Raw genomic sequence first — 22,000 nt, forward strand, 5'->3', positions numbered from 1 at the left:
TTTGCTGAGGCTTGTTGGGGTCATACCAGATAAGTAGTGTTTTGAAACATCGAGTGATACTAGGTTTTTCAAATCACCTAGAGAATCTGGAAGGTCTCCTGTGATAGAATTGTGGGATGGATTTAACAACATCAATGCAATATAGCTTGATATCTAAGTGAAGATATTTCTAGTAAATTTGTTTGATGAAAGGTCTATCTCTTGAAAATTTTCCAGTTTGCTAACTCAATTGGCAATGGCTATCAAGATGATTATGGGATAGGTTTAGAAATATTCTGATTGCATGAATACCCAAAATTTGTGGGGGAAGTCTCCTAGTCAACTTGTTGTAGGATAAGTCTAGCTTGTACAGATCTATCATTGTCCTAAAGTTTGTAGTATTGATCCTGAAAGCAAAATGTTGTCGAGAAACAAATAATTCAACCAAACTAAATTTCCAATACTTCTGGGATAGGACCACTAAAATTAATGTATGATAGATCAAGCAAACCCAGATTAGGGAGTTGGCGTAGCAGAAGAGATTCATTGGAAGCAAAAACAGCCAAACATGATATTTGCATTAGCAAAATAACCTTAAACTATTCCAAGCACCAACGTGAATGGAAGAAAGAGTAAAACAATGCTTATTCAAATAAGGAATGCTTGATTACATAGCTCTTTAGGCTACCTATAACCGTGACTATAACTACTTGATAATAACAGAAATTAAAAATAGTCTTAATCTAGCTACTTAATAACTCCAGCTGCTGGATAATGAAACAAAATCTAAATGAACATGATAATGATAAAATTAAAATTAAGAAAAGCTATCCCTTGCCACGTTAGTGTTGCTTATCTGTTGGTTTTTGCTTATCCCATGCTACTTCGGTGTTGCTTGTCTACTGCTATGTTGTCTTATGCTTGCTTGTTTGCTGCTATGTTGTCCCATGCTACATCAAGAGTTGACCTAATATTGCTGGAATTTCTCCAGAGAATAGATTGTGTGATAAGGAAAGCTCTTCCAATTTCAACAACCAACTAATCTCCACTGGAATATTTCCATTCAGAAGTGTTGTAACAAATTACTAAAATGCACAAACCAATCAAGCACACAAGCCACAAGAAAATCAAGAACAACCATAACACAGATTTATCATGGTTCACTTATCCAAATTAGATAAGCTACGTCCATGTTGAGCTCCAGAAATGGGAGAGCTCACTGCACTACTTATTAGATCAAGATCCAAAGAAGAACAACTACAAACCCGATCAAACTCTCAGTGATTACAAGAAATCCTTACCGTAACTAATCCTAGAGACACTCACCAGGAATCCCTAAGAACAAGAGCAAAGAGCCCTCCTGATTGAGTAACAAATTACCCAATCAACTCAAGTTACAAAGATTTCCCCAAATCAACTGAAACCCTAACAGAGAGAACGAGAATGAAATGTTCTTCAATAGACAAAATGCGTGAATTGAAAATGACTATACATTACTCTTTTATATCATTGACTCAGTGAAGCTTCTCAGCCGTCCGATTAGAGTTGGATCAACGACAAGGATCCAACACATTTTAGTATCAAAACATAGCGTTTCATTAATATCCAAAATGACCTCGTTTCAATCTTCACTTCAACAAGAAGAGTAAAAGACAAATTCAATGACAATAGATTAGTAAAATTCGCTATACTCGGAGGAATTGATCCATTGATCTGGTTTTCTTGCAGTAAAATTTTCTTTATTTTAAGTTGGCTGACTGAACTGGGCAATCTTCCTCCGAGGCCCATGCTAACCAACTCAAGCTTAGCTAGCTTGTGCAATTTTCCAGGGCGGAGAAGAAGGGCTCGAGATTGCTGTTGTTGTCATGACTTATCATATTGTTATATGATGATACGAGATATTTAAGTGAAGGAAGCTTCCCCAAGATATCGGCCGAAGGCAACTCACCAGAAAGATTATTTGTCCCCATATTCAAATGAGATATTGAAGTATTAACCAAAGATGCACGAAGTTATCCTACAAACTGATTGTTGGATAAATTGAGGGACCATAGATATGGACTATTTCTTGTGGAAGTTTTCCAGTGAATAGGTGTGGGATAGGTCTACATTTCTTAATGAAGTGCCGTTGCGGAAGAAGGCAGGTGGAAGTGCTTCTGTCAAATTGTTTTCTGAAAGATTAACGTATGGAGTTTAGAAAGAAGAGCAAAGGACTCTGGTGTGGGACGTTGTAAATTGTTCTCATCTAGCTGGAGATAAAGGAGGTGCCTTGATAGGCCACGACGTTGGGATGAGCTGGGACATGAAGAACGTGGCTTGCATGCTCTGTTTTACATGGGGTAGTTCAGTTATTAGCTTGTTTGCATGCTCTGTTTTACATGGGGTGTAGTTCAGTTATTAGTAGTTCAGTTATTAGCTTGTAGTTTCCTTTTTATTTCAGTTTTAGTGTAAGTGGCTTTGCTTATTTAGGCAGTCGAAACTTATCAGTGAAAGGGAAGTAATTATTTCTATGCAAATTGTGGTACACTTCTCACCCGAAGAGAAGACAAAGGGTTCGTTTGGTTCAGTCTTTAAAAAACTGTCAATGAGTTTCTCAATAAAGGGTACAGTAAAAATTGTGTTTGGTTCAGATATCCATCAATATTACTCAGTATTTTTTTGACCATTGTGAATTTTTCGCCATTATTTCTCCCAACAACAACTAACATCTTCTCTTCTTTTTATTTACTACATACACCCGTGACTTCTCCTCTCTCTCAGTCCATCAACGAAGCACAAAGCACACTGAAATACAACTCTTCCTCCTTCTCGCCCAACTGCTACTAAGCTTTTCATTTCCTTATTCTCTTCATTTACTCCACTATTCTCCACCAAAGCAGATTGTTGGTTTTTAATCCTTCTACAACGTCATTCTCTGAGTCATCAAGAGCGATGTTTGGAGAGCGAGAAAGCGTAGGGTAAGAAAGATGCGCAGGATATATAAAACGGCTCTCATCACCACCTTGCGCAAATTAGGGCTACTCTTTGAACAATTCTCAGTTTCAACTTTCAATCAAATGCATCACTGATTTGTTGGTACCTTCCACTTTCAGAATTTTATTTTTATTTTTATTTTTTCAATTTCTAAGCTTTACATATTACTATTTTGTACCCTAATGAAATGAAACTGAAAAAAAAATGGCAATTTTTATTGTATGATTTTTGCAGTGAAACTTAAAACCCAGTTGTGTTTTTTGTGTTTCTGGAAACGAGTAGGGTTTAATTTTGCAGAATGTGTTGTGAATATGGTGGAATTTTGGTGTATGTATGTGTCTTGTGATTGTGGTTATATGGTTTGACAGAGAGGACTTGTTTGCAAAGTTTCAATTTTGATGGGTGGTTTGAGTAATGTGGGAATTTATGAATGGTTTGTGATAGTTGAGTAATTTGTTGTAGTTTAGTTCTGTGTGTGGACATAGCTGATAGCTACCACAAGTTTGGAGTTAGACCCATTAGGACCACCTACTTGGTGAAAAATCATAAATATTTTTGGTTTTTTGGTTCCTTATGATTAATGGATTCGGTGGGGCTAGTTTTGTCTTGAGTTTGACTAAATGGGATTAAGGATTTTGCAGATTGAAGAAGTAAAAAAGGGTTTATGTGAATGTAGAAAAATTTTGAAATGGCTGTGTTTCTTGTAATGCAGTGCATTTATTGTGGAGATAGTTATGAAATGGTGGATATGGTGGCTGATGAGGGTGTTTTGGGAGAGAGCGGAAAATGTGTTGGAATTTTGAGATTGAATTGAAGAGGATATGAAGGAGTTGTGAAAGAAGATATTCACCAGCTATTGGTGGATTTACTATTGAAAGAACTGTAGATAGAATGAGTTGTAAGTAAATGAAAATTGCATAATTGAATGGATAGTGGGGGCATGATCCAGTAACATGGTCGTATGCAGGACAGCTCAATCCAAATTTCTGTATACAGAGTTAAATTTATAAAAAGATGAGATTTGAGTAAGTGATCAACCTAAACTCCTTTAGGATTATTTGTTGGAGTTCATTACTTTCAAAGATGTCCAATGTAGAAACCTACTTGAAGAAGGTGAGTTTGACCCTATTATGAACTGAAAGGATGTCTAGTTTGACCTTCTATTCTGTAAAATTTTTATTTCTCTTCCATAATCCATATAATCACTTTGAAAGATTAAACTTTATTTTTCCTTTAAGACTGTAAATTTAATCTGGTGACTAGGAGGATGTCAATTAGTGATATAGATAACCTCGTCATTGATTTGACCAATTGGCCTATGTTCACTTCCTCTAAAATATTATCATTCATATTCAGTAAACCTTTTTGGTCAAGTACAACTAAGTCATGACTGTGTTTCGCCTTTGTGGAAGCATTATATCTTATAAAGGGAAAAACTATTTTGTTTTCTTGTCTACATCATTGTTATTTTTTATTTTTTTATTTTTTTTCAAGTTTCCAATTTATTGTTCTTCCTTTGTGTGTTTCACCAAAATTTTGATTAAACGCAGAATGAGATCACTCACACTTATGCTCAAATATTATTGTTTTTCAATGTAATTTTTGTTTATTGGAGTTGATTTGAATAATTATTAATTTTAATTATACAATGGACAGAGAGTATTCAGTTAATCTCAAGTGGATAGATGAGCAGGTTTTCCATTGCTTGATTCAGCTCTATTCAACCCCCATCATGCACTATTTTCTTATTCATTCCAGCAAACTAATCAATGGTTTGAAGAGGTGATGATTTGTCTAACTTATGTATTAATCATTTTGTAGGTTGATAACTGCAAGTTCATCGCAATAGTTACTTACAATGCCATGAACAAATGTACATGTCACTCAGCCCACCATCGCAGAATTGATCAATACTTTCGATGCCAGAAGACAGGTTGACGTTTATTCAGAATTGGGGTACACAAAAGACCTTGTTGGTCTACCTTGACCATCGTGCCCCCCGTACTTTCTGTTGAAAGCAGTGTTGGGTCAAACGAGGTAATATTTTCTGTATGTTTTGTTTATAATGTTATATGTTGCATATGTTTATATTGATATGTATCCTAATTGTTACAATATTTCAATCATGATTGTTCTTCTCACCCTACTATTATTAGATGAGTGAGTCCGTTCAATGGACTGCTGAACTCACCCATAGGTTCTTAGAACTGTTGGCTGAGCGGGTGAAAACAACCCACGGTACTGCAATAAGAGCTTCTGACCATAGGAGAATTAGTGAACAATTACAAAATGTAGCGCAGAAGAAATTGAAAGTGCAACAGTTGGCTTCTAAGTACCAACGCTTGCGATCAACATACAAGTCTTGGCGTATGCTAATAGGACATACGGGGTTTGGTTGGGATCACGAGTCCCAAACTCCAACATGTCCTAAAGAGATATGGGAAGAATATATAAAGGTAAATAATATTTTCTTTTTTCTAATTCTTATAACGCAGTAGTCGGTATGCACTTTTTGTTTTGGGTAAATATAAATTAATGTGTATGTTTGTTTTTCAATAACAGCAAAACCNAATGTACATGTCACTCAGCCCACCATCGCAGAATTGATCATTACTTTCGATGCCAGAAGACAGTTCGATGTTTATTCGGAATTGGGGTACACAAAAGACCTTGTTGGTCAACCTTGACCGTCGTGCCCCCCGTACTTTCCGTTGAAAGCAGTGTTGGGTCAAACGAGGTAATATTTTATGTATGTTTTGTTTATACTTTTATATGTTGCATATGTTCATATTGATATGTATCCTAATTGTTACAATATTTCAATCATGATTGTTGTTCTCACCCTACTATTATTAGATGAGTGAGTCCGTTCTATGGACTGTTGAACTCACCCATAGGTTTTTAGAACTATTGGCTGAGCAGGTAAAAACAACCCACGGTACTGCAATAAGAGCTTCTGACCATAGGAGGATTAGTGAACAATTACAAAATGTAGCACAGAAGAAACTGGAAGTGCAACAGTTGGCTTCTAAGTACCAACGCTTGTGATCGACATACAGGTCTTGGCGTATGCTAATAGAACATATAGGGTTTGGTTGGGATCACGAGTCCCAAACTCCAACATGTCCTAAAGAGATATGGGAAGAATATATAAAGGCAAACAACATTTTCTTTTTTCCAATTCTTATAACGCAGTAGTCGGTATGCACTTTTTGTTTTGGGAAAATATAAATTAATGTATGTTTGTTTTTCAATAACAGCAAAACCCTGGTGTGCAGCAATTCTTACATAAAGGACTTGTTGATAGAGAGTTATATGAGGTCATATTCCAGAAGCAAAATGCAACTGGCAGATTTGCTTTCACATATGCATCTAAACCTGTGGCATCCACCATGTGTTTTTTCTGATCCTATCAAGGCAAACATGAATCAAGATGACTTCGATCCTGATCCAAATAGATCAACAGGAGAAAAACAATCTAATAGGTCTGGAGATAGCAGATCCGTAAATAGGAGGAGGAGAAGAAGAGACGGGGAGGGAAACCCATTTTTTGGTGTGATGACTCAGTTGGCGGAAGCTATTTCCAATAAGACTATGGGATCTGCGGCATCAACTCGCAGAGGCGGTGATGGGACCCAAGAGAACACGAGTGTTAGGACGGATCGATATTCCCTGGAAAATTGTCAGGCAATTTTGGAAAGTATGCAACTTCCACCGCAAGTATATTTGGATGCTGTGAAGTACTTAATTGCCAACCCAGAGTGGCGTCAGCTTATGGTGAACATGTCACATGCGAACAGGGAATTTTGGGTTTATAATGATAACCGTCGTACGTAGATGATGGTTTAGGACTTCCTTGTTGAACTTGTTTTCGCTTGTTAGTCTTTATTGATTCTGTTGACATCTGAGATATTTTATATTTACTTTCTTCGTATTACAAACTTGCTTTGTTCTAAGAACCGATACACCATCTATTGTTGTGCAATGATTCATATATTTAAAATTGAATGTTATTTATATCTTGGTTAGTATTAAAAAAGTATGAACTAATGGAAGCAATTATTACAATGGACAGGTTTAGATGGCGTCGTCTAGCCATACAAACCATAATCAAAATAATGAGAGTGAGGAACTACAGTTATATATATATATATACTGCAACAGCATTGTGTGGGGCTATTGCATATGAAATGGAGTTTAGCATGCAACCACGCCAACTTGTAAATACATCTTCATTAAATGGTCACGATTATATGGTGGAACTGCTAAATGGTCATCCTAGAAGAATTTACAATAAGTGTCGCATGAGCAAAAGATGTTTTCAAACCTTATGTTATATATTGGCACAACGAGACAAACTGCGAGTAACCAGACACATGAATATTGAAGAACAAGCAATGATATTTTTGACAACAGTTGGGAAAAATGCGTCAAATCTTGATTGTGGGGAGGATTACCAACATTCCGGTGAGACAATCTGTAGATATGTCCATGTAGTTTGTGATGTGATATTGGAGCTGAGGTCAGTCTTTATCAAGCCACCTGACTTCACTGATGTTCCATTGGAGATATCGACCAACCCAAACTTCTACCCATTCTTTAAGGTACTTAATTATTTTTAATTAGTTGATAGTTAAGTTCATTGTTTCATAATTGTTGTTCGTCTTCACATATTACTAAAATGCAATTTTGTCAACAGGACTGTCTTGGAGCGATTGACGGTACACATATACGTGGGTCGACACCAGTTGAGGTAGCTGATACGTATCGAAATCGTGAAGGGGCATTGTCGCAGAATGTGATAGCCGTCTGCGACTTCAATATGTTGTTCACATATGTCGTCACTAGCTGGGAAGGATCTGCCCATGACGCAAGGGTTCTAAATTCAGTTCTAGATGATCCTGGTTCGGGTTTCCCGCATCCTCCTCCAGGTATAACTAACTTGTTTATGTACTGTAGCTAAACTATAAACATTTTTTTTATGATTCTTCAAATAACATTCAGTTATTCATTATAGGAAAATATTACTTAGTAGATGCGGGTTATGCGAACAGAGGTGGGTTCCTCGCCCCACATAGACAGGTTCCTTATCATGTTTCTGATGTGCATCGTAACCTTTCTGGACCTATGGAGTTGTTTAATTACAGACATGCATCGCTTCAGAATGTTGTGGAGAGGACCTTTGGTGTTTTTAAAAAAAGGTTCCGCATTCTTGATGGCATGAATAATTACTTGTTGCAGAAGCAAGCTAACATTGTTATGGCATGTTGTGTAATTCATAATTTTATCAAAAGGCTCGGTACGAACGACCCTATCTTCCAAAGGTTTAATGGCAATGGAGTTTGTGAGGAAGGAAATGGGACGGGTTCGAATCAACTGACTCAGCGTAATACAGATGACATGGGAAGGGTGAGGGATAGCATAACTACTGCTCTGTGGGCAGAACATGAGTCCAACTCGTATTGATAACTGAATATTGGGGTACAAAGAATTTTGAGGGATGATTATTAGTAGCTTCGTAGTATTAATTTAGATATGTATTAATGCCGTGTTTTTAAATGATATATTAGTAGTCGAACTTATTATGGAGAAATTGTTTTTAATTAAGCTCTTAAAAAATCACCAAACAACTAATTAATATTATTTAAATGTGAATTGAAAAGTTCAATAATCAAATAATATAAATTTGAAATAAAATGTATCAAAATATTATCTTAAAATCCTTTTTAAAAAAATACATAAAACAATTATTCATTAATTTATTTAATTCAAATATAATATTCAAATAATTAACCAAACTGAACAAGTGATTTGAATAGATATTTCACCTGAATTATCAAAAACACCCCTGTGTTCAGCTAACTTACTGATGGCGTGAGTGGCGTGGGAGTTCATAAAGGTAACACACAAGGAGCAGGCGCACAACATTATCTGACATTATTAGATGCAAACAACATTTTTCTGACATTATCTATTGATAATTCTAATAAATAAACAACATTTTTAAATGCAAACACTTTTTTTAGAAAACTATTAAATACAACTCAACCAACTTTTTTTAGAAAACTATTCTCAAAAGTGTAAAATCACGAACCAAATGGAGCCTATATGATTATTCGAAGAAATGTCTGGAGATTGAGATGGCTGCTTTACAGAGGTACTTGGTGAATGCATGTATTGTTATTGCTTGGATTTATGAAGATAGTAATCACGAGACTGTTGAAGCTCTTCTTTCTGCACAGTATCTGGCTAAGAGTCTGGGTACCACCATTTTGGATAATCTGAAGTGGCATTTAATTGAGTAGTGATGGAACGTATGTATGTTTGTTTGGCTTGAAGTAATTTCTCAGTGTAAACTGGAGGAAAGAGTTCCCACGGGGCATTATCGCGAAAAGATGGCCATATCTCATCTGGAATTGTCTGGTTTTTAAAAAAAAAAAAAATTCTGAATTGACCTAATCTCAACAGGATGGTCAAACATATTATTGACGAGATCATATGGATAAGATCGATTAAATGTGACTTGATGCTGTGAAAAATATAGGCCATCGGATCTGATGGAGTGATGTTTATGGAAAAACATGATAGACCATGCCATTTTGGTGGACATAGGACCTCTGTATCGGGCAAGTTGATGAGCAAACATAGATTTTCATTTTTTTATGGTTTTGAACCATTTGAAAAAAGTCATCAAAGAGAGTAACTCAGAGGTCGAGGATGACTGATACTGAGAAATCATTTTCAACATTTAATAGACCGGGAATTGAATTGCAATGTGGTACTGGTGTAACATATACCAAAAGAACCATAATGTTTCTTCTGGAAATATAATATCTGGACCTAGAGGTAAACAAAAGATTTTTGAAAAGGGGTAATCTGGATGGACACTTAAAATATCATACATGGATTGTCCACATTTTTCAATACATTGAATCTGATAAGAAAACATGAGGGTAGTGGCATTTTCATCAATGGTACGAGTTCGAACAAGGTCATCAAATTCAAGAGATGTGTTTGGCATATGGTTTGGTAAACAAGAACTAGACTGGGTTATTGGTTGATACATGAAACAAGGAAGTGGTTTGGACCTAGGGTTCATGAACAAACTTGTTTAGTTTTAGGCCTAAATAAATAATAGGCAATGGTATTGTGTGACCTTTAATGTGCTGGACGATGAAAGAATACTTGCTGAACCATTCTGCCCATCGAAGTAATTATTGATGTGGAACATTTTTCTTGTTGAATCAGAGCATTTGATCAAAGGACTTCATATTTGTTTCAACAAAAAAGTGATGTCCAACAAGATGGAATTCAAACCTTTCAATAGCATTATTTTATTGCTAATATTTCCTTGAAAGTAGAATGATAATGTTGTTGATGTGGTTTGAATTGTCCGCTCTGATATCCACACAAATGTCTTACTTTGTCATCATCTTGTTCAAAAAGCACTGTACCCCAATGAGTGTCACTAGCATCTGTCTAAAGATTTCGTTTCCTAGAAGAGGGAATCTCCAATGGTTGTGTATGGAAGGATTTGCGTTTAAAACTCTTGACTGCATTGGTTTGCTTGTCAGATCATGAAGGAGGATTCTTCTTAAGCATCTAGGAAAGTGGAGAAGTGAGTTGAGAAATGTTGGGAATGAAATTGCGCATGTAATTAGCAATTCCTAAGAATTGTTGTATTTCTTTTCGAGTTGTGAGAATGTCTGGGAACTTCTGTAATTCATTAGCAATATGAGGCTGGAGGTCATATTTGCCATCAGCAATAACCAAACCAAGAAAATCAATCTTTGTCTGACCTAGCTGCATTTTCTTTTTAGAGAGCATAATACCATAAGAGTGTATGATATCAACAAATTTGCGAAGAAGATGCATATGAGATTCCTCATCTTTTAAGAAGAGGAGAATATCATCGATATACATGAGACATGTATGAAGAAGAGGAGCAAATATCTTCATCATGACTTTTTGAAACAGGGAAAGAGTGACCTTAAGACCAAAAGGCATGATTGTCGATTGGAAGTGTTGGTTGAGAATGCAGAAAGCCATCTTATGACGATCATTAGGATGAATTCCAAGTTGCCAAAATCCAGCTTTGAGATCAAATTTGGAAAATAGCTTTGCATTATGAAGTATTGCAGCTACTTTGCATTGCCAGATGGTTTGGCGGATTCAAGACCATGCTCTTGATCTCACTATTCCTACGACTATTGATGCACTGCTTCTTACTGTTGACTCTCAGAATACTCCTCACTGCATCAATATTCCCAAACAGATTTTCAGAGATGATTTGATTAAACTGTTACCAGACTCTTGGGTGACAAGTTATGAGTCTCTTAATAAAAAACAAACTCTAGTGGTTTCTACGTAATCTACCATGCATGACAACAGTGACGGAACAACAACTATCAGATTCAAGTCACCAGTAACTCCTAGTGCTCCACCTTTGAGTTTTCGACAAACTCAATTTATGATCACTCCAGTCTCACCAACTACAACAGTACAGGAACCTGGACTTTCAATTCATTCATTTCAACAATCTGGTGTTCTTGTCTATCATCAATTTGATCCAGTCAATGGTCATACTCCATTTGATCTTGACTGTCAATGCTTGGACTGCCTTGATGATTATATTTGGGAAATAGATGATCATTATCTTTCCAGACGAAAACATTCCAGACGGAAAAGACAAACAGCTCGATGCAGTAAAAAAGATCTTCACTCCAGATTTGAAGACCATGATCCCAAAGTTGGCCTTCTTGGTTAGCCATCCGACAAATTTGACTATTATGTCAAATATTCTCCTCCAGCCTGGAAAGAACCACCATCCATTAAACCTTCATGGGGCATTCTTCTAGAACCTAAACCCAGATCACCTTTAAAACTATCCAAACCTACTAAATCGTCTTACTTTAAAAAGCCTTTATCATGTTATCAGCAGGCTCTCCTGTGGATTGCAAAAGAAAACAAAACAGCCCATTCATCCCTTATTCATACTCCTCATGTCTAATCCATCATGATGATTCAATCACCTGACCCCCAAAAGACAGGACAAAATTTAAATTATGACACAAATTTTCCTTCTCTTAAGGAAACTACGACTCAACAACCAAAAGTAGTTCCTTCCAAAGTAATACAGCCTGATGGCTCCACACCAAAACTCTCCCAAGCTGAAGCAGTTCTTAATTGGCAGACTAAAAATACTTTAGCCCAAAATAAAACCATTACCAGAATAGAACAAAAAGTGGATCTAGTAACTCATCAGGTGGACTCTCAGTCTCAAAACCACACTATGCTGATTTCTTGTTTAGAAAACCGGATTGATCAGCTCCATCAGGAATTGATGCACATCGTCAACACTTCTCATAGCTATTCAACTCAATTTCTCCAGAAGGAAGCAGAAATGAAGTTGCTTAAAACTCAAATGACATCACTTCAACAGGAATATCTTAAGTAAAAACTTAGACAACCACAAACTTTTCCTGAAATGTCTTTGGTGCCAAATCCTTTTGATTCTTCATCAGCATGGCCACAACCCTCATTTTCACCTTTCATAAAGATTAGTCAGGCTTTGGTCTTGCCTCACATGCCTTTTGGTGTCGTTTAGGTTTTTGGCAATACCTAATAGTTATATGCCAAACTCTGCAAAGAACGTGATGAAAAGAATAAGCTAGAATGTGAACAAAAGAAGCGAGAAAAATATTCTGCTAAGACACATGAGTCAGCGCGGAAACCATCTGATGATATACTTGACTCTTTCTCTTCCAGTCATTCAGATCCTCCATCTCCTAAGCCTCGTCATCCTTTATCTAAAGATAAGACTCCAATGCAAATGATGATGATGGAAGATCGCCAAATTTCTGCTAATCCTGTCTCTTCAGAAAATCTTGTCTCTTCCAATTATATGAGTTCTTTTTTGAGAGACATGACATAAAGACAACGTCTTGTAGCTTTGGGTATTACTCAGGATTTTGTATCTTCCTTCCAAACAGAATCAGAATCAGAAGCTGATATGTCTTCTACTGATGAATCATTTGATAGTAGCTGGCATTTTATTTTATTTTATTTTAAATATATAATAAAATAATGATTATTTTGGGTAGGATGGATATGATATAAATTTGGACTAATACCATCTAGTGCCCTGTGCTTTGCAAACTTGACAAATCAATTTTTGTATTTTTCGAACTATTCAACTACCTCCTTCTATTAGTTTTTTCATTTGGAAAAAACCAACTGTTGACCATTTTGATTGTTGAATGACCAATTTACCCAAAAGAATAAATTACTATGTAAATAAGAAAAAATATCTAAAGTTTAAAAAAAAAAATTAAAAATTTAAATCACTTAAAACAATGACCCCCACCCCCCCCCCCCCCCCCCCCCCCCCCCAAAAAAAAAAAAAAAATTGTAAAATTTAGAATTCCTTTTATATTGGTAGATTTTCATTTTTTTCGAGAATTTTTTTGGAGTTTTGTTTCTTAAATTTTTTTTTAAAAGAATTTAAGAGTTCTTTTTGAAATTTTTAGGATTTCTTTAAAATTTTAAAAAATTACTTTTAAGGTCAATTATGTCATTTAGTGGCAAAATAGTCAAGAATTAGTTTTATTATAAAGATTGACTCATATCTAATCTTACTAACTTGCTCGTCCAACCTTACGTGGCAACTCTGCCCAATTGCGATCTAACCAAGGACGAGTTGCCACATCAAAGTTGTGAGAGAAAGTTTATAAGATTGAGTTGTAAGTGTAGTACTGCCTTTAGTTTTAACAAAAAGAATTTTAGGATTTTCTTTTAAAATTTTAAAAAATTACTTTTAAGGGCAATTATGTCATTTAGTGGCAAAATAGTCAAGAATTAGTTTTATTATAAAGATTGACTCATAATTTAATCTTACTAACTTTCTCTCCAACCCTGACGTGCCAACTCTGCCCAATTGCGATCTAACCAATGACGAGTTTCCACATCAAGGTTGTGAGAAAAAGTTTATGAGATTGAGTTGTAAGTGTAGTACTACCTTTAGTTTTAACGAAAAAAATTCTAATGACGGCAAGAGAGATAGTTGGATAATTTGGGTTGTGTTTGATAGAGTTAGTATTTTTGAAAAAGTTGAGTTAGGTTGTTATTACGAGAATATAATTTGAATTTGAAAATGTGTTTGGTAAATTTTTGGAAAACATTTTCTAAAAATATTTAGATTATTTTTTAATCCTTTACATTTATTAATTTAGCTAAACACTCCCTACAATAAAAATATTAAAAATTAACAAAAACACCCTCACCCACCCATTAAATGCCGACAACCGGCCACCACCGTTGGAGGGTGGTTGGAAGATGCCAGAATGGCACAAATCCACCATGGATCTAGCTGAAAAAGGCCAGATCGGTGCACGACTGCCATATCCGACTGGTCGTGTGCCATTCTAGCAAATTTCGGCCACCTTCCGGCGGTGGTGGTCGATTGCTAGCATTTAATAGGTGGGTGTGAGTGTTTTTGTCAATTTATAAACTTTTATTTTTTAGGGTGTTTAGTTAAATTAACAAACTTAGAGGGTTAAAAAAATCTAAATATTTTGAGTTAAATATAATCGGATTGGATTTTGAGAATATTGATACAAATATATTTTGGGTAGGATTTGATATGATAGGATTGGGAAAAATAGAACAAACACAACCTTGGATAATTGAAGGACTAACTTGTCAATTTCACAAATCATAAGGGTACTTGAGGTAAACCCTATAAATTTAGCTGATATCCAACTAATGGTGTAATTGTCATTACAGATTTTGCAAATTAATATATGTAAGCAATTAGCTCTTTTGTTATTTATCCAATAATACTAATAATAATTAAACCAAATTTAAATATAAAACACATTTGTTTTTCAAATTTTGAAAAACTCGAACTCTTTATAGAATTTTGTCGATTAGCACAAAAACAAAGTCTAAAAAGTACACAACACATTCTCTTTTAAATTTAGTATCCAAAAATTAAAAAATATATATATATATATATATAGAAATAGGTAATTCTAAATTCACACGACAATAGGAAAAAAATAAAACAAAATAATTAGAAAAAGAATGTGTTGAGGAGGTGGCACTGAAACCGGGGTCTCCTAATCATCACTTTAACAGAAATACAAATCCCTGCTCTTTCTTCACTTTCAAGAATGGAGCATTATCCCTTCTTCTCTCGTTTCACAATCTGAAGTTTTTTTTGACTGGTATATTTGCTTCTTTTTTTTTATTTTTGTTTTTTTTCACCTCGGTTACTTTGCTTTTATGGGCTGGGTTCTTTGATTACTTCTTGGTGAGTGTTACCAGGGGTTTTTTGTCAGTTTTTTATTTGATGCAGTGCTGTTTATATTGTTTAGTGTAGTTACCTGTTGGACTCTCCAGGTCTAGTTATTTTGCTTCCATGTCCCTATTTTCTCACCATCACGCTTAAAAGTTTGAAGTTTATTGATTTAGATGTTGAAATGTTTGAAATTTCTTGTTTAAGGTTTGGGTTTGAGGTATCTAATCAACGTATAGACTTTCAGATTATGGGTGTTTCAATTACTATTATTTCCAGTGATTTGCTTATGTGCAATCTTTCTCTCTCTCTCTCTCTCTTTTGTGTGTGTTTGGTTATTTATGTTACTCATCAGAGTAATTGAAGCTAAGAAGTTGAGTTGTAATGGAGTTATAAAGTTTGACAAATAGGCTTGCCTGAGTTATTGCTTAAGTATCAATTGATAGTAAATATGATATTCAAGGAATCAGTTCTTATTCAACTAACTTTTTGCTACAAACAGAGCAAAATTTTGGGAGATTGTTATATTTCTAGTTGGTTACACTCCATTCAAATCGGTGAAATATTTAGTTACTGAATTCATTGGCTTATCTTCTACCAGATACAATTTTCGGGTCTTACTTCAGAAATGCACAAAGACCATGGATAACATTAGTCTCGATAGTTGTGGTTCTAGATGCGTTCGCCTACCTGCTCATTCAGACAATGTTGCATTTGTCTGAGAGGGGCAATTTGCTACCGATTAATGTGTACTTATGTGTCAGGCCTTGGCAAAATTCTGGCTTGGTACCTAAAGCAAGAAAAATTAAAATCCAATGGATGATTCACGACATCCTTCTCCTGTTCTTCTGGCATCAGCATCTGCATCATCTACTAGTACTGGAAGGATAAATTTAGAAGTGAATGGAAGTCGCCGGTCTAGTCATTCAAGCACAAAGAAGAGAGGTCATGGAAGTCGTTCATGGATAAAGATTGACCAGGACGGGAGCTCAGAGATTTTGCAGCTTGATAAGGCTACTATAATGAAACATTGTTCATTGCCAGCCAGGGATTTACGGCTTCTTGACCCTATGTTTATTTATCCGTCAACTATATTAGGACGGGAAAAAGCTATTGTAGTCAGTCTTGAGCAGATCAGGTGTATAATAACAGCTGATGAGGTTATTTTGATGAATTCTGTGGATGGTTGTGTTGTTCATTACAATTTGGAATTGTGCAAACGCCTTCGGACCAAGAAAGACCAATCTGGTAACTTTTACCTCTAGATGTTACTGATGTTAATGGCCTATTTAAATTTCTTGTAGCAACTACTGGAATGTTAAGGAAGGCATCTAAAAGCAAAATTGTGGTGCATACCAAATTTTCTCTTTTAAGTTCCAACAGCACCTTTATAGTCTTTGCTTAAGGTCTGATTGGTGTCACTTTCTTAGTAGACATATTATCTATATGAACTTCTCAAATTATAGGAAATTACTATTGCCTAAATTGCTAACAGTTTGTCCCGATTTGTTTCAGATGACCTGCCATTTGAATTTAGGGCTCTGGAGCTGGCTTTGGAATTAACTTGCACGTCTCTTGACGCTCAGGTAAGCTGTGGTCTGCTTTGCTTGCTAAGCGTGGTAATTGCCTTGTTCTTATTCAAAATACTTAAATTGGTTTCTTTTATCTCCATAGTACTAATGGATTTACATATGTGTCCAATTCAGTAAAGCTTTTTAGGGCACAAGATTAAAGATATTCATTGTTGAAAAATTGAAGCTAGTGTTCAATTAATTGTTTTCAAAGCTGATTCAATTTGAACTGTGTCAACACAAGGGTACTTGAATATATGTATCAATTTTATATAACCCGTTTAAGTAAATACTTTTTTGTGGGGATTAACTAGTAAATTAATACCCTTTGAGAAAATAATAAGTAAAAGAATTGTCTCAACTGAAAAAGCCCAAAATAACCTCATTTAAAACTTCAATTGTTGTCTTAAAACCGTGACATCATTGAGTTTTTTGATTTGATAGGTAAAAGAGCTGGAAATGGAGATATATCCAGTTCTAGATGAACTAACAACATCTGTTAGCACTTCTAATCTGGAACGTGTCCGTAGATTGAAAGGCCACCTCCTTGCGTTGACACAAAGAGTTCAGAAGGTAAAAACAACAATATCTAGTCCTTCTGGAAATTTGTTTGTCTCATCTGTATATTATCACTTAATTGAATTTTTCAGGTACATGATGAGATAGAACATCTCATGGATGATGACGGTGACATGGCTGAGATGTACCTTACAGAGAAGAAACTCAGGTCGGAGGCTTACACCTCTAGTGATGTATGTAGTCAGACCAATTATTCTGGTGGGGACAGAGTGCCTTCAAAATCTGCACCTGTTTCACCAGTGGGATCAATCAAGGGATCCCAGAAATTGCAAAGGGCATTTAGCAGTATTGTGAGTTCAAGCAAATACGGAAGCTTAATCAGCTCATCTAGTAGCGAGGAAAATATTGATCAACTCGAAATGTTACTTGAAGCATATTTTGTTTTTATTGACAATAATCTCAGCAAGTTGTTAACGGTAAGAGATCTTTTACTGTCTACCAAACGTATATTTGAACCTTTTCAAATTTGTATGGTTTATTGGCAAAATGCTTGCAATTGGCCATTATAGGATTGGTTTAGGCATGCCAATTTTTTTCAACCATTACAGCATTCTTGTTTTGAACGCTGTTTAGTTCATCCCCGCTACTTGAGTGTTTGTCTCTTCTGTTCATTTATTTTTATTTTCATTAAATAGCATATATTGAAAAGAGCAAGAAGAGAAGATAGAAATGAGTGAAACTCCCCAATCCATCCTTCACTCCATCAGTCTAACCTACAATTTTATCCCCTTGAGTACTAAATAATAGGCTGACTTCACATACATAAAGAGGGAATATTGTTTATTAAAAAGATGGTTGCTTGGGTATATACTGATGCTTAGAATACTGATTGTTTGTTGGTGATGCAGCTCAAAGAATACATTGATGATACTGAAGATTTGATCAATATTAAATTGGTGAGTGATGATGATTAACAGATTTCGTGACATCACCTTTATTTTGTCAAAGTAAAATTAAATTTTGCGGAACATTGATCTTTCTTTCTTTTACAAACAGGGCAACATTCAGAATCAACTAATTCAATTCGAGTTGCTTCTGACTGCAGCAACCTTTGTTGCTACAATATTTGCAGTTGTGACGGGAGTGTTTGGAATGAACTTTGCAGCCACAATTTTTGATTACCCAAATGTATTCTATTGGGTTCTGATTATAACAGGTTTTATCTGTGGATTCGTATACTTATCTTTATTGTTGTATTTTAGACACAAGAAAGTCTTCCCATTGTAAACCATAGAAATGTTGATTGCGTTGTTTAAAACAATAACAGTAGACATTCAAATTTTGATATCCTCTTGAGCATCTTTTCATCACATCTCTCAATATATTTGTTTGTCGTGTGTATGTTAATATATTTTTTGGTATCCACAATTGTTGTAGCACATCTAGAACATAATTGTGGTAAAATATTATCATGTAGATTTCATGAACAGGCTCTCTTTTTGGAATTCATGGAAAAGTGAATATTGATTATGAGCATGTCAGTTGTAGTAATTGAACTGTTTATCATGTTTTTGCCTTCACAATTTGTTATATTTTTTAAGTATAATGTGTATGGTTTATAAATGATGCTAAAGTCACAAATTCAAGTGAATATTAATTTCATTGGCATCCTCGTGCACTTCTGGCTCAAACTTAACTTCTTCAGCTTGTTCTTCCAAATTTCCGGTTAAGATTTCTTGACAAAGAAAGACTATTCTGTACTTTCTGTGTCTTTTTTTTTTTTTTTTTTTGAAAACTGTGTCCGGCCTAACTTGTGTCTCAACTAATCTCGGATGTCCATTGAACATTCTATACAAGCTCAATGTTCCAAATAAGCCACAATGTTATAAGTGACTCCAAGGTGGTGTGAACCTAAAAGTTAATGAAGGGAACAAGTCTTCTTAATCACCAGGCCAACCCCTTGGGATTGACTGATCTTGTCTTTTCTACGACATTTTTTACAAATTTCTTTTGGCTCTACAATCTGCAATGCTCCAAGCATATAAAATTAATTACACATACAAAAATAAACATTTTATTTTAGCTGAGGCTAATCTAATCCTTTTTTTTCATTCTTGCTATGATATTTACAGCCATCCCATTTAATTCACAATCTGCTCTATGGAAATCATATTCACCAGCTCATTTGATTCCTAACTCCTACCTTTCTATTCTTCCCAGGAAGCAGATCAGATGTTATCATCAGTTCAATTCTTTACCAACTTTGTTGAACTCCAACAGACCTTCTACTTCACTATTTTGGCCTTTCTGAACATTCTGCTTCTTTCTCAAAAACCATCACTATTGTCTCTTCACTAATTGATCGTCCTCGTAATTACTTCATAAGCCTTGTTGTAGGTTGCTGGAAGTGGAACTTCCCCAGACAAATTCATAACCAAGAGTCAATCATCCTCATAGTTTTCATCAATGAAAGTTGTGCTTTCATGGGAAGAAGATTCTAATTCGCCATACGAGTCCCTTTTTCTCCAAGGCTTTACGCTTTCCAATTCCATAGAATGCAACCGCTTCTGGTTATGTTCAAGGGCAGCCTCAAGTTCCATGATGCGTGCTTCTAGCCTTGATTGAATAACTTTATGAAGTTGCAGGCTTAACTCTCGAGGTGACACAGCATAGTTTTCTATATCAGGTGGATTGGTGGATGTTCCGCTTACTTCATGGTCTGAATCAGATAAACCACAAGGGTCCCCTTTAGCCTTATCTAGTTTTAGATCACCATGAACAATATCTGTGTCAAAACCAGGATCAAGCTGAAGACAAAAATCAGAAACTGTTAAATTCCGTAGTTTGAATTTTGAACTTGTTTCAATAAAACCAAATTGTATGCATCTTAATTAAGTATAATTCAGGAGCATACTTACCTCAACATAATCAGGAATTTTCTCCAAGCTATATGTCCTCATGTTTACCTCCAATCTTTCTAGTTCTGCTTCAAGCTCAGCCTCAATTTTACTCATTGCCTCAGAACCTACTGCTTTCTGATCGTCTGGTTCTTCACCATCAGAATTGTTATATATATCTAATTCTTGTTTGGTGTATGAACCATGTGGTGTATCGCTGAGTAATGGGTCCTTATTTGTTGCGGAGGACTCAAAAGCCTCATCAAGCTTAAGCTCCTTCACATTTAGCAGTTCTTTCATTTCCAGCTCCTCCTGTAAATCTTGAACCAAGTTCTCGTTCTCCTGCAACTGCTCGTTTAATTTTTCCATTTCACCTTTGTTGGCAAGAATGGTGGACATTACACCAATACTGATCCCAAGGAAGAAAAGAAGCTTTGGATTGGGAAGTCCTGGCAAGCGTGCAGCTTTAAGGCATCATAAATATCGAAAGATGAAGAGATACCATCATAATTCAAACTTGAATTTTCAGAGAAAACTGTTAGATTTATATGCTGACAAATGTAAGTCTCTTCTTCTGTAAAGTTGAAGATGTTTGATTCATTCAGTCCACGCCCACTATAGCTATCTTCAAGAAGAAATCAAATTTTGCAAGACTATTTGATTATTTAGTTCACAGAAGTAGACCAGGATAAGTATTTCTCATGTCTCCTTCTAGATAGTATTCTATAAGAACACATATTTAATTCTTGAGAGGCAATAGACAAGTAATGCAGAATGTATAAAATCAAAAAACAGAAATCAACCTTGTGAATGGAATGATTGACTAGTTTCCCTCATCATGGAGAATCTTCTGGACTGCCTTCGAATCTCTTGTTTAAGTTTCCTTTGTAACAGCTGCATCTCATTTTGCTCTAGCCCATCTTCACTTTGAAGCTTATATTCTCCGTTCTGTAGCTGCATTTCACGGTTGGAATCGCAGCTAGCCCTGCTGATTATCCGGCTCCCATCAGTTAACAACAATGGTCTCACTGTTGGTATGGACTGCTCAGGAACTGAACTATGAACATATTCCTCCATTGCAGCATATTCCATAAGCAACTGAGCTCTAAGGCTGCTTTCCAATGAATCAAGCTCAAGGGGTTCAAGAAAATTCCCATAATACCTACTCCTAAGATGTCTAGATACATCAGAGAAGTTACTCTTTCCCTCCATCCCATTTCCATTTCCTTGAAAATTTTTATTTTCTTTTAACAATGGCGGAAAACTTGTTAATGAAAGCAAATTATAGTCGTCATTGTTCTCCACTTGCCTTTGAGTAGTTGTAAATCCTATAAAATCTTTTCCGTGTATAAATAAGCCATCTATGTCTAATTGTTCGCCGGCTAGTCTGCGTAAGGGGCTGGTTTGATCCCTTATTTGTTGCAGCAAGTTCCTGGATTCAGATTGCCTGTAAATTGAATCAAAGGAAAATGATGCAGAAGAGGTTTCTCTATCATTAGATTTCAAGTTTCGCCAGTACTTGGCTATGTACCCTGCGCCTGTAGCTGCTGCAACCACCCATAAATCCATATATTATCTCCTCTCTTTGTTGTAGACTAACACTATCCCAGTTTGTCAAGCAACTTCATTGACAAAGCATAAAAATCCAAACTCTGATCCAAATGAAACCAAGCTCACTAATGGAAAAATTCATTAAAAAAGAAAAAAAGAAAAAAAAAAGAAGTGATATTCTTTAAGTTTGAAGGGCTAAAATCAGGAAAGAC

The 22,000-nt window shown here is 35.6% G+C and overlaps 3 protein-coding genes and 1 long non-coding RNA gene across 7 annotated transcripts; 3 read left to right on the forward strand and 1 right to left on the reverse strand.

Moving 5' to 3' along the window:
- Positions 1–2,743: 2,743 nt before the first annotated feature.
- LOC116132331 lies at positions 2,744–5,976 on the forward strand. Of its 2 annotated transcripts, none has more exons than XR_004128394.1 (4): positions 2,744–3,054; positions 4,774–4,989; positions 5,109–5,190; positions 5,919–5,976. It is a non-coding gene; the product is annotated as an uncharacterized LOC116132331 (long non-coding RNA). The 2 variants fall into 2 exon arrangements; XR_004128395.1 differs by having other exon boundaries at positions 2,744–3,050.
- Positions 5,977–7,328: 1,352 nt separating this feature from the next.
- On the forward strand, positions 7,329–8,418 carry LOC116132140 (putative nuclease HARBI1). The gene is made up of 3 exons (XM_031417804.1): positions 7,329–7,556; positions 7,652–7,883; positions 7,970–8,418. The coding sequence occupies exons 1-3, from the start codon at positions 7,329–7,331 to the stop codon at positions 8,416–8,418; spliced, it is 909 nt and encodes a 302-aa protein (XP_031273664.1).
- Positions 8,419–15,010: 6,592 nt separating this feature from the next.
- LOC116132285 (magnesium transporter MRS2-5) lies at positions 15,011–18,682 on the forward strand. Of its 2 annotated transcripts, none has more exons than XM_031417953.1 (7): positions 15,011–15,265; positions 15,852–16,498; positions 16,766–16,836; positions 17,266–17,394; positions 17,472–17,816; positions 18,249–18,296; positions 18,397–18,682. In XM_031417953.1, exons 2-7 carry the CDS (start codon positions 16,066–16,068, stop codon positions 18,625–18,627), a joined length of 1,257 nt encoding a protein of 418 aa, XP_031273813.1. In that variant the 5' UTR covers positions 15,011–15,265; positions 15,852–16,065; the 3' UTR covers positions 18,628–18,682. The 2 variants fall into 2 exon arrangements, with proteins under 2 accessions (XP_031273813.1, XP_031273807.1); XM_031417947.1 differs by having other exon boundaries at positions 15,011–15,179.
- A 638-nt stretch (positions 18,683–19,320) lies between these two features.
- On the reverse strand, positions 19,321–21,942 carry LOC116132012. Of its 2 annotated transcripts, none has more exons than XM_031417703.1 (3): positions 21,041–21,942; positions 20,259–20,686; positions 19,321–20,147 (listed from the first exon to the last, which is right to left on the reverse strand). In XM_031417703.1, exons 1-3 carry the CDS (start codon positions 21,804–21,806, stop codon positions 19,782–19,784), a joined length of 1,560 nt encoding a protein of 519 aa, XP_031273563.1. In that variant the 5' UTR covers positions 21,807–21,942; the 3' UTR covers positions 19,321–19,781. The 2 variants fall into 2 exon arrangements, with proteins under 2 accessions (XP_031273563.1, XP_031273557.1); XM_031417697.1 differs by having other exon boundaries at positions 20,259–20,701.
- Positions 21,943–22,000: the final 58 nt, after the last annotated feature.

The sequence above is a fragment of the Pistacia vera genome, unplaced genomic scaffold (genome assembly GCF_008641045.1).
Source record: "Pistacia vera cultivar Batoury unplaced genomic scaffold, PisVer_v2 Contig1071, whole genome shotgun sequence".
Taxonomy (NCBI): domain Eukaryota; kingdom Viridiplantae; phylum Streptophyta; class Magnoliopsida; order Sapindales; family Anacardiaceae; genus Pistacia; species Pistacia vera.

Coding starts and splice junctions, on each gene's coding strand:
- LOC116132140 (XM_031417804.1), top strand. CDS start 7,329: ATGAATATTGAAGAACAAGCAATGATATTTTTGACAACAGTTGGGAAA. Junction 7,557..7,651: donor ACTTCTACCCATTCTTTAAG/GTACTTAATTAT, acceptor TTTTGTCAACAG/GACTGTCTTGGAGCGATTGA. Junction 7,884..7,969: donor TTTCCCGCATCCTCCTCCAG/GTATAACTAACT, acceptor TATTCATTATAG/GAAAATATTACTTAGTAGAT.
- LOC116132285 (XM_031417953.1), top strand. CDS start 16,066: ATGGATGATTCACGACATCCTTCTCCTGTTCTTCTGGCATCAGCATCT. Junction 16,499..16,765: donor GACCAAGAAAGACCAATCTG/GTAACTTTTACC, acceptor GATTTGTTTCAG/ATGACCTGCCATTTGAATTT. Junction 17,817..18,248: donor ATCTCAGCAAGTTGTTAACG/GTAAGAGATCTT, acceptor TTGGTGATGCAG/CTCAAAGAATACATTGATGA.
- LOC116132012 (XM_031417697.1), bottom strand. CDS start 21,806: ATGGATTTATGGGTGGTTGCAGCAGCTACAGGCGCAGGGTACATAGCC. Junction 20,702..21,040: donor TCAATCATTCCATTCACAAG/GTTGATTTCTGT, acceptor GATGCCTTAAAG/CTGCACGCTTGCCAGGACTT. Junction 20,148..20,258: donor AAATTCCTGATTATGTTGAG/GTAAGTATGCTC, acceptor TTTTGTCTTCAG/CTTGATCCTGGTTTTGACAC.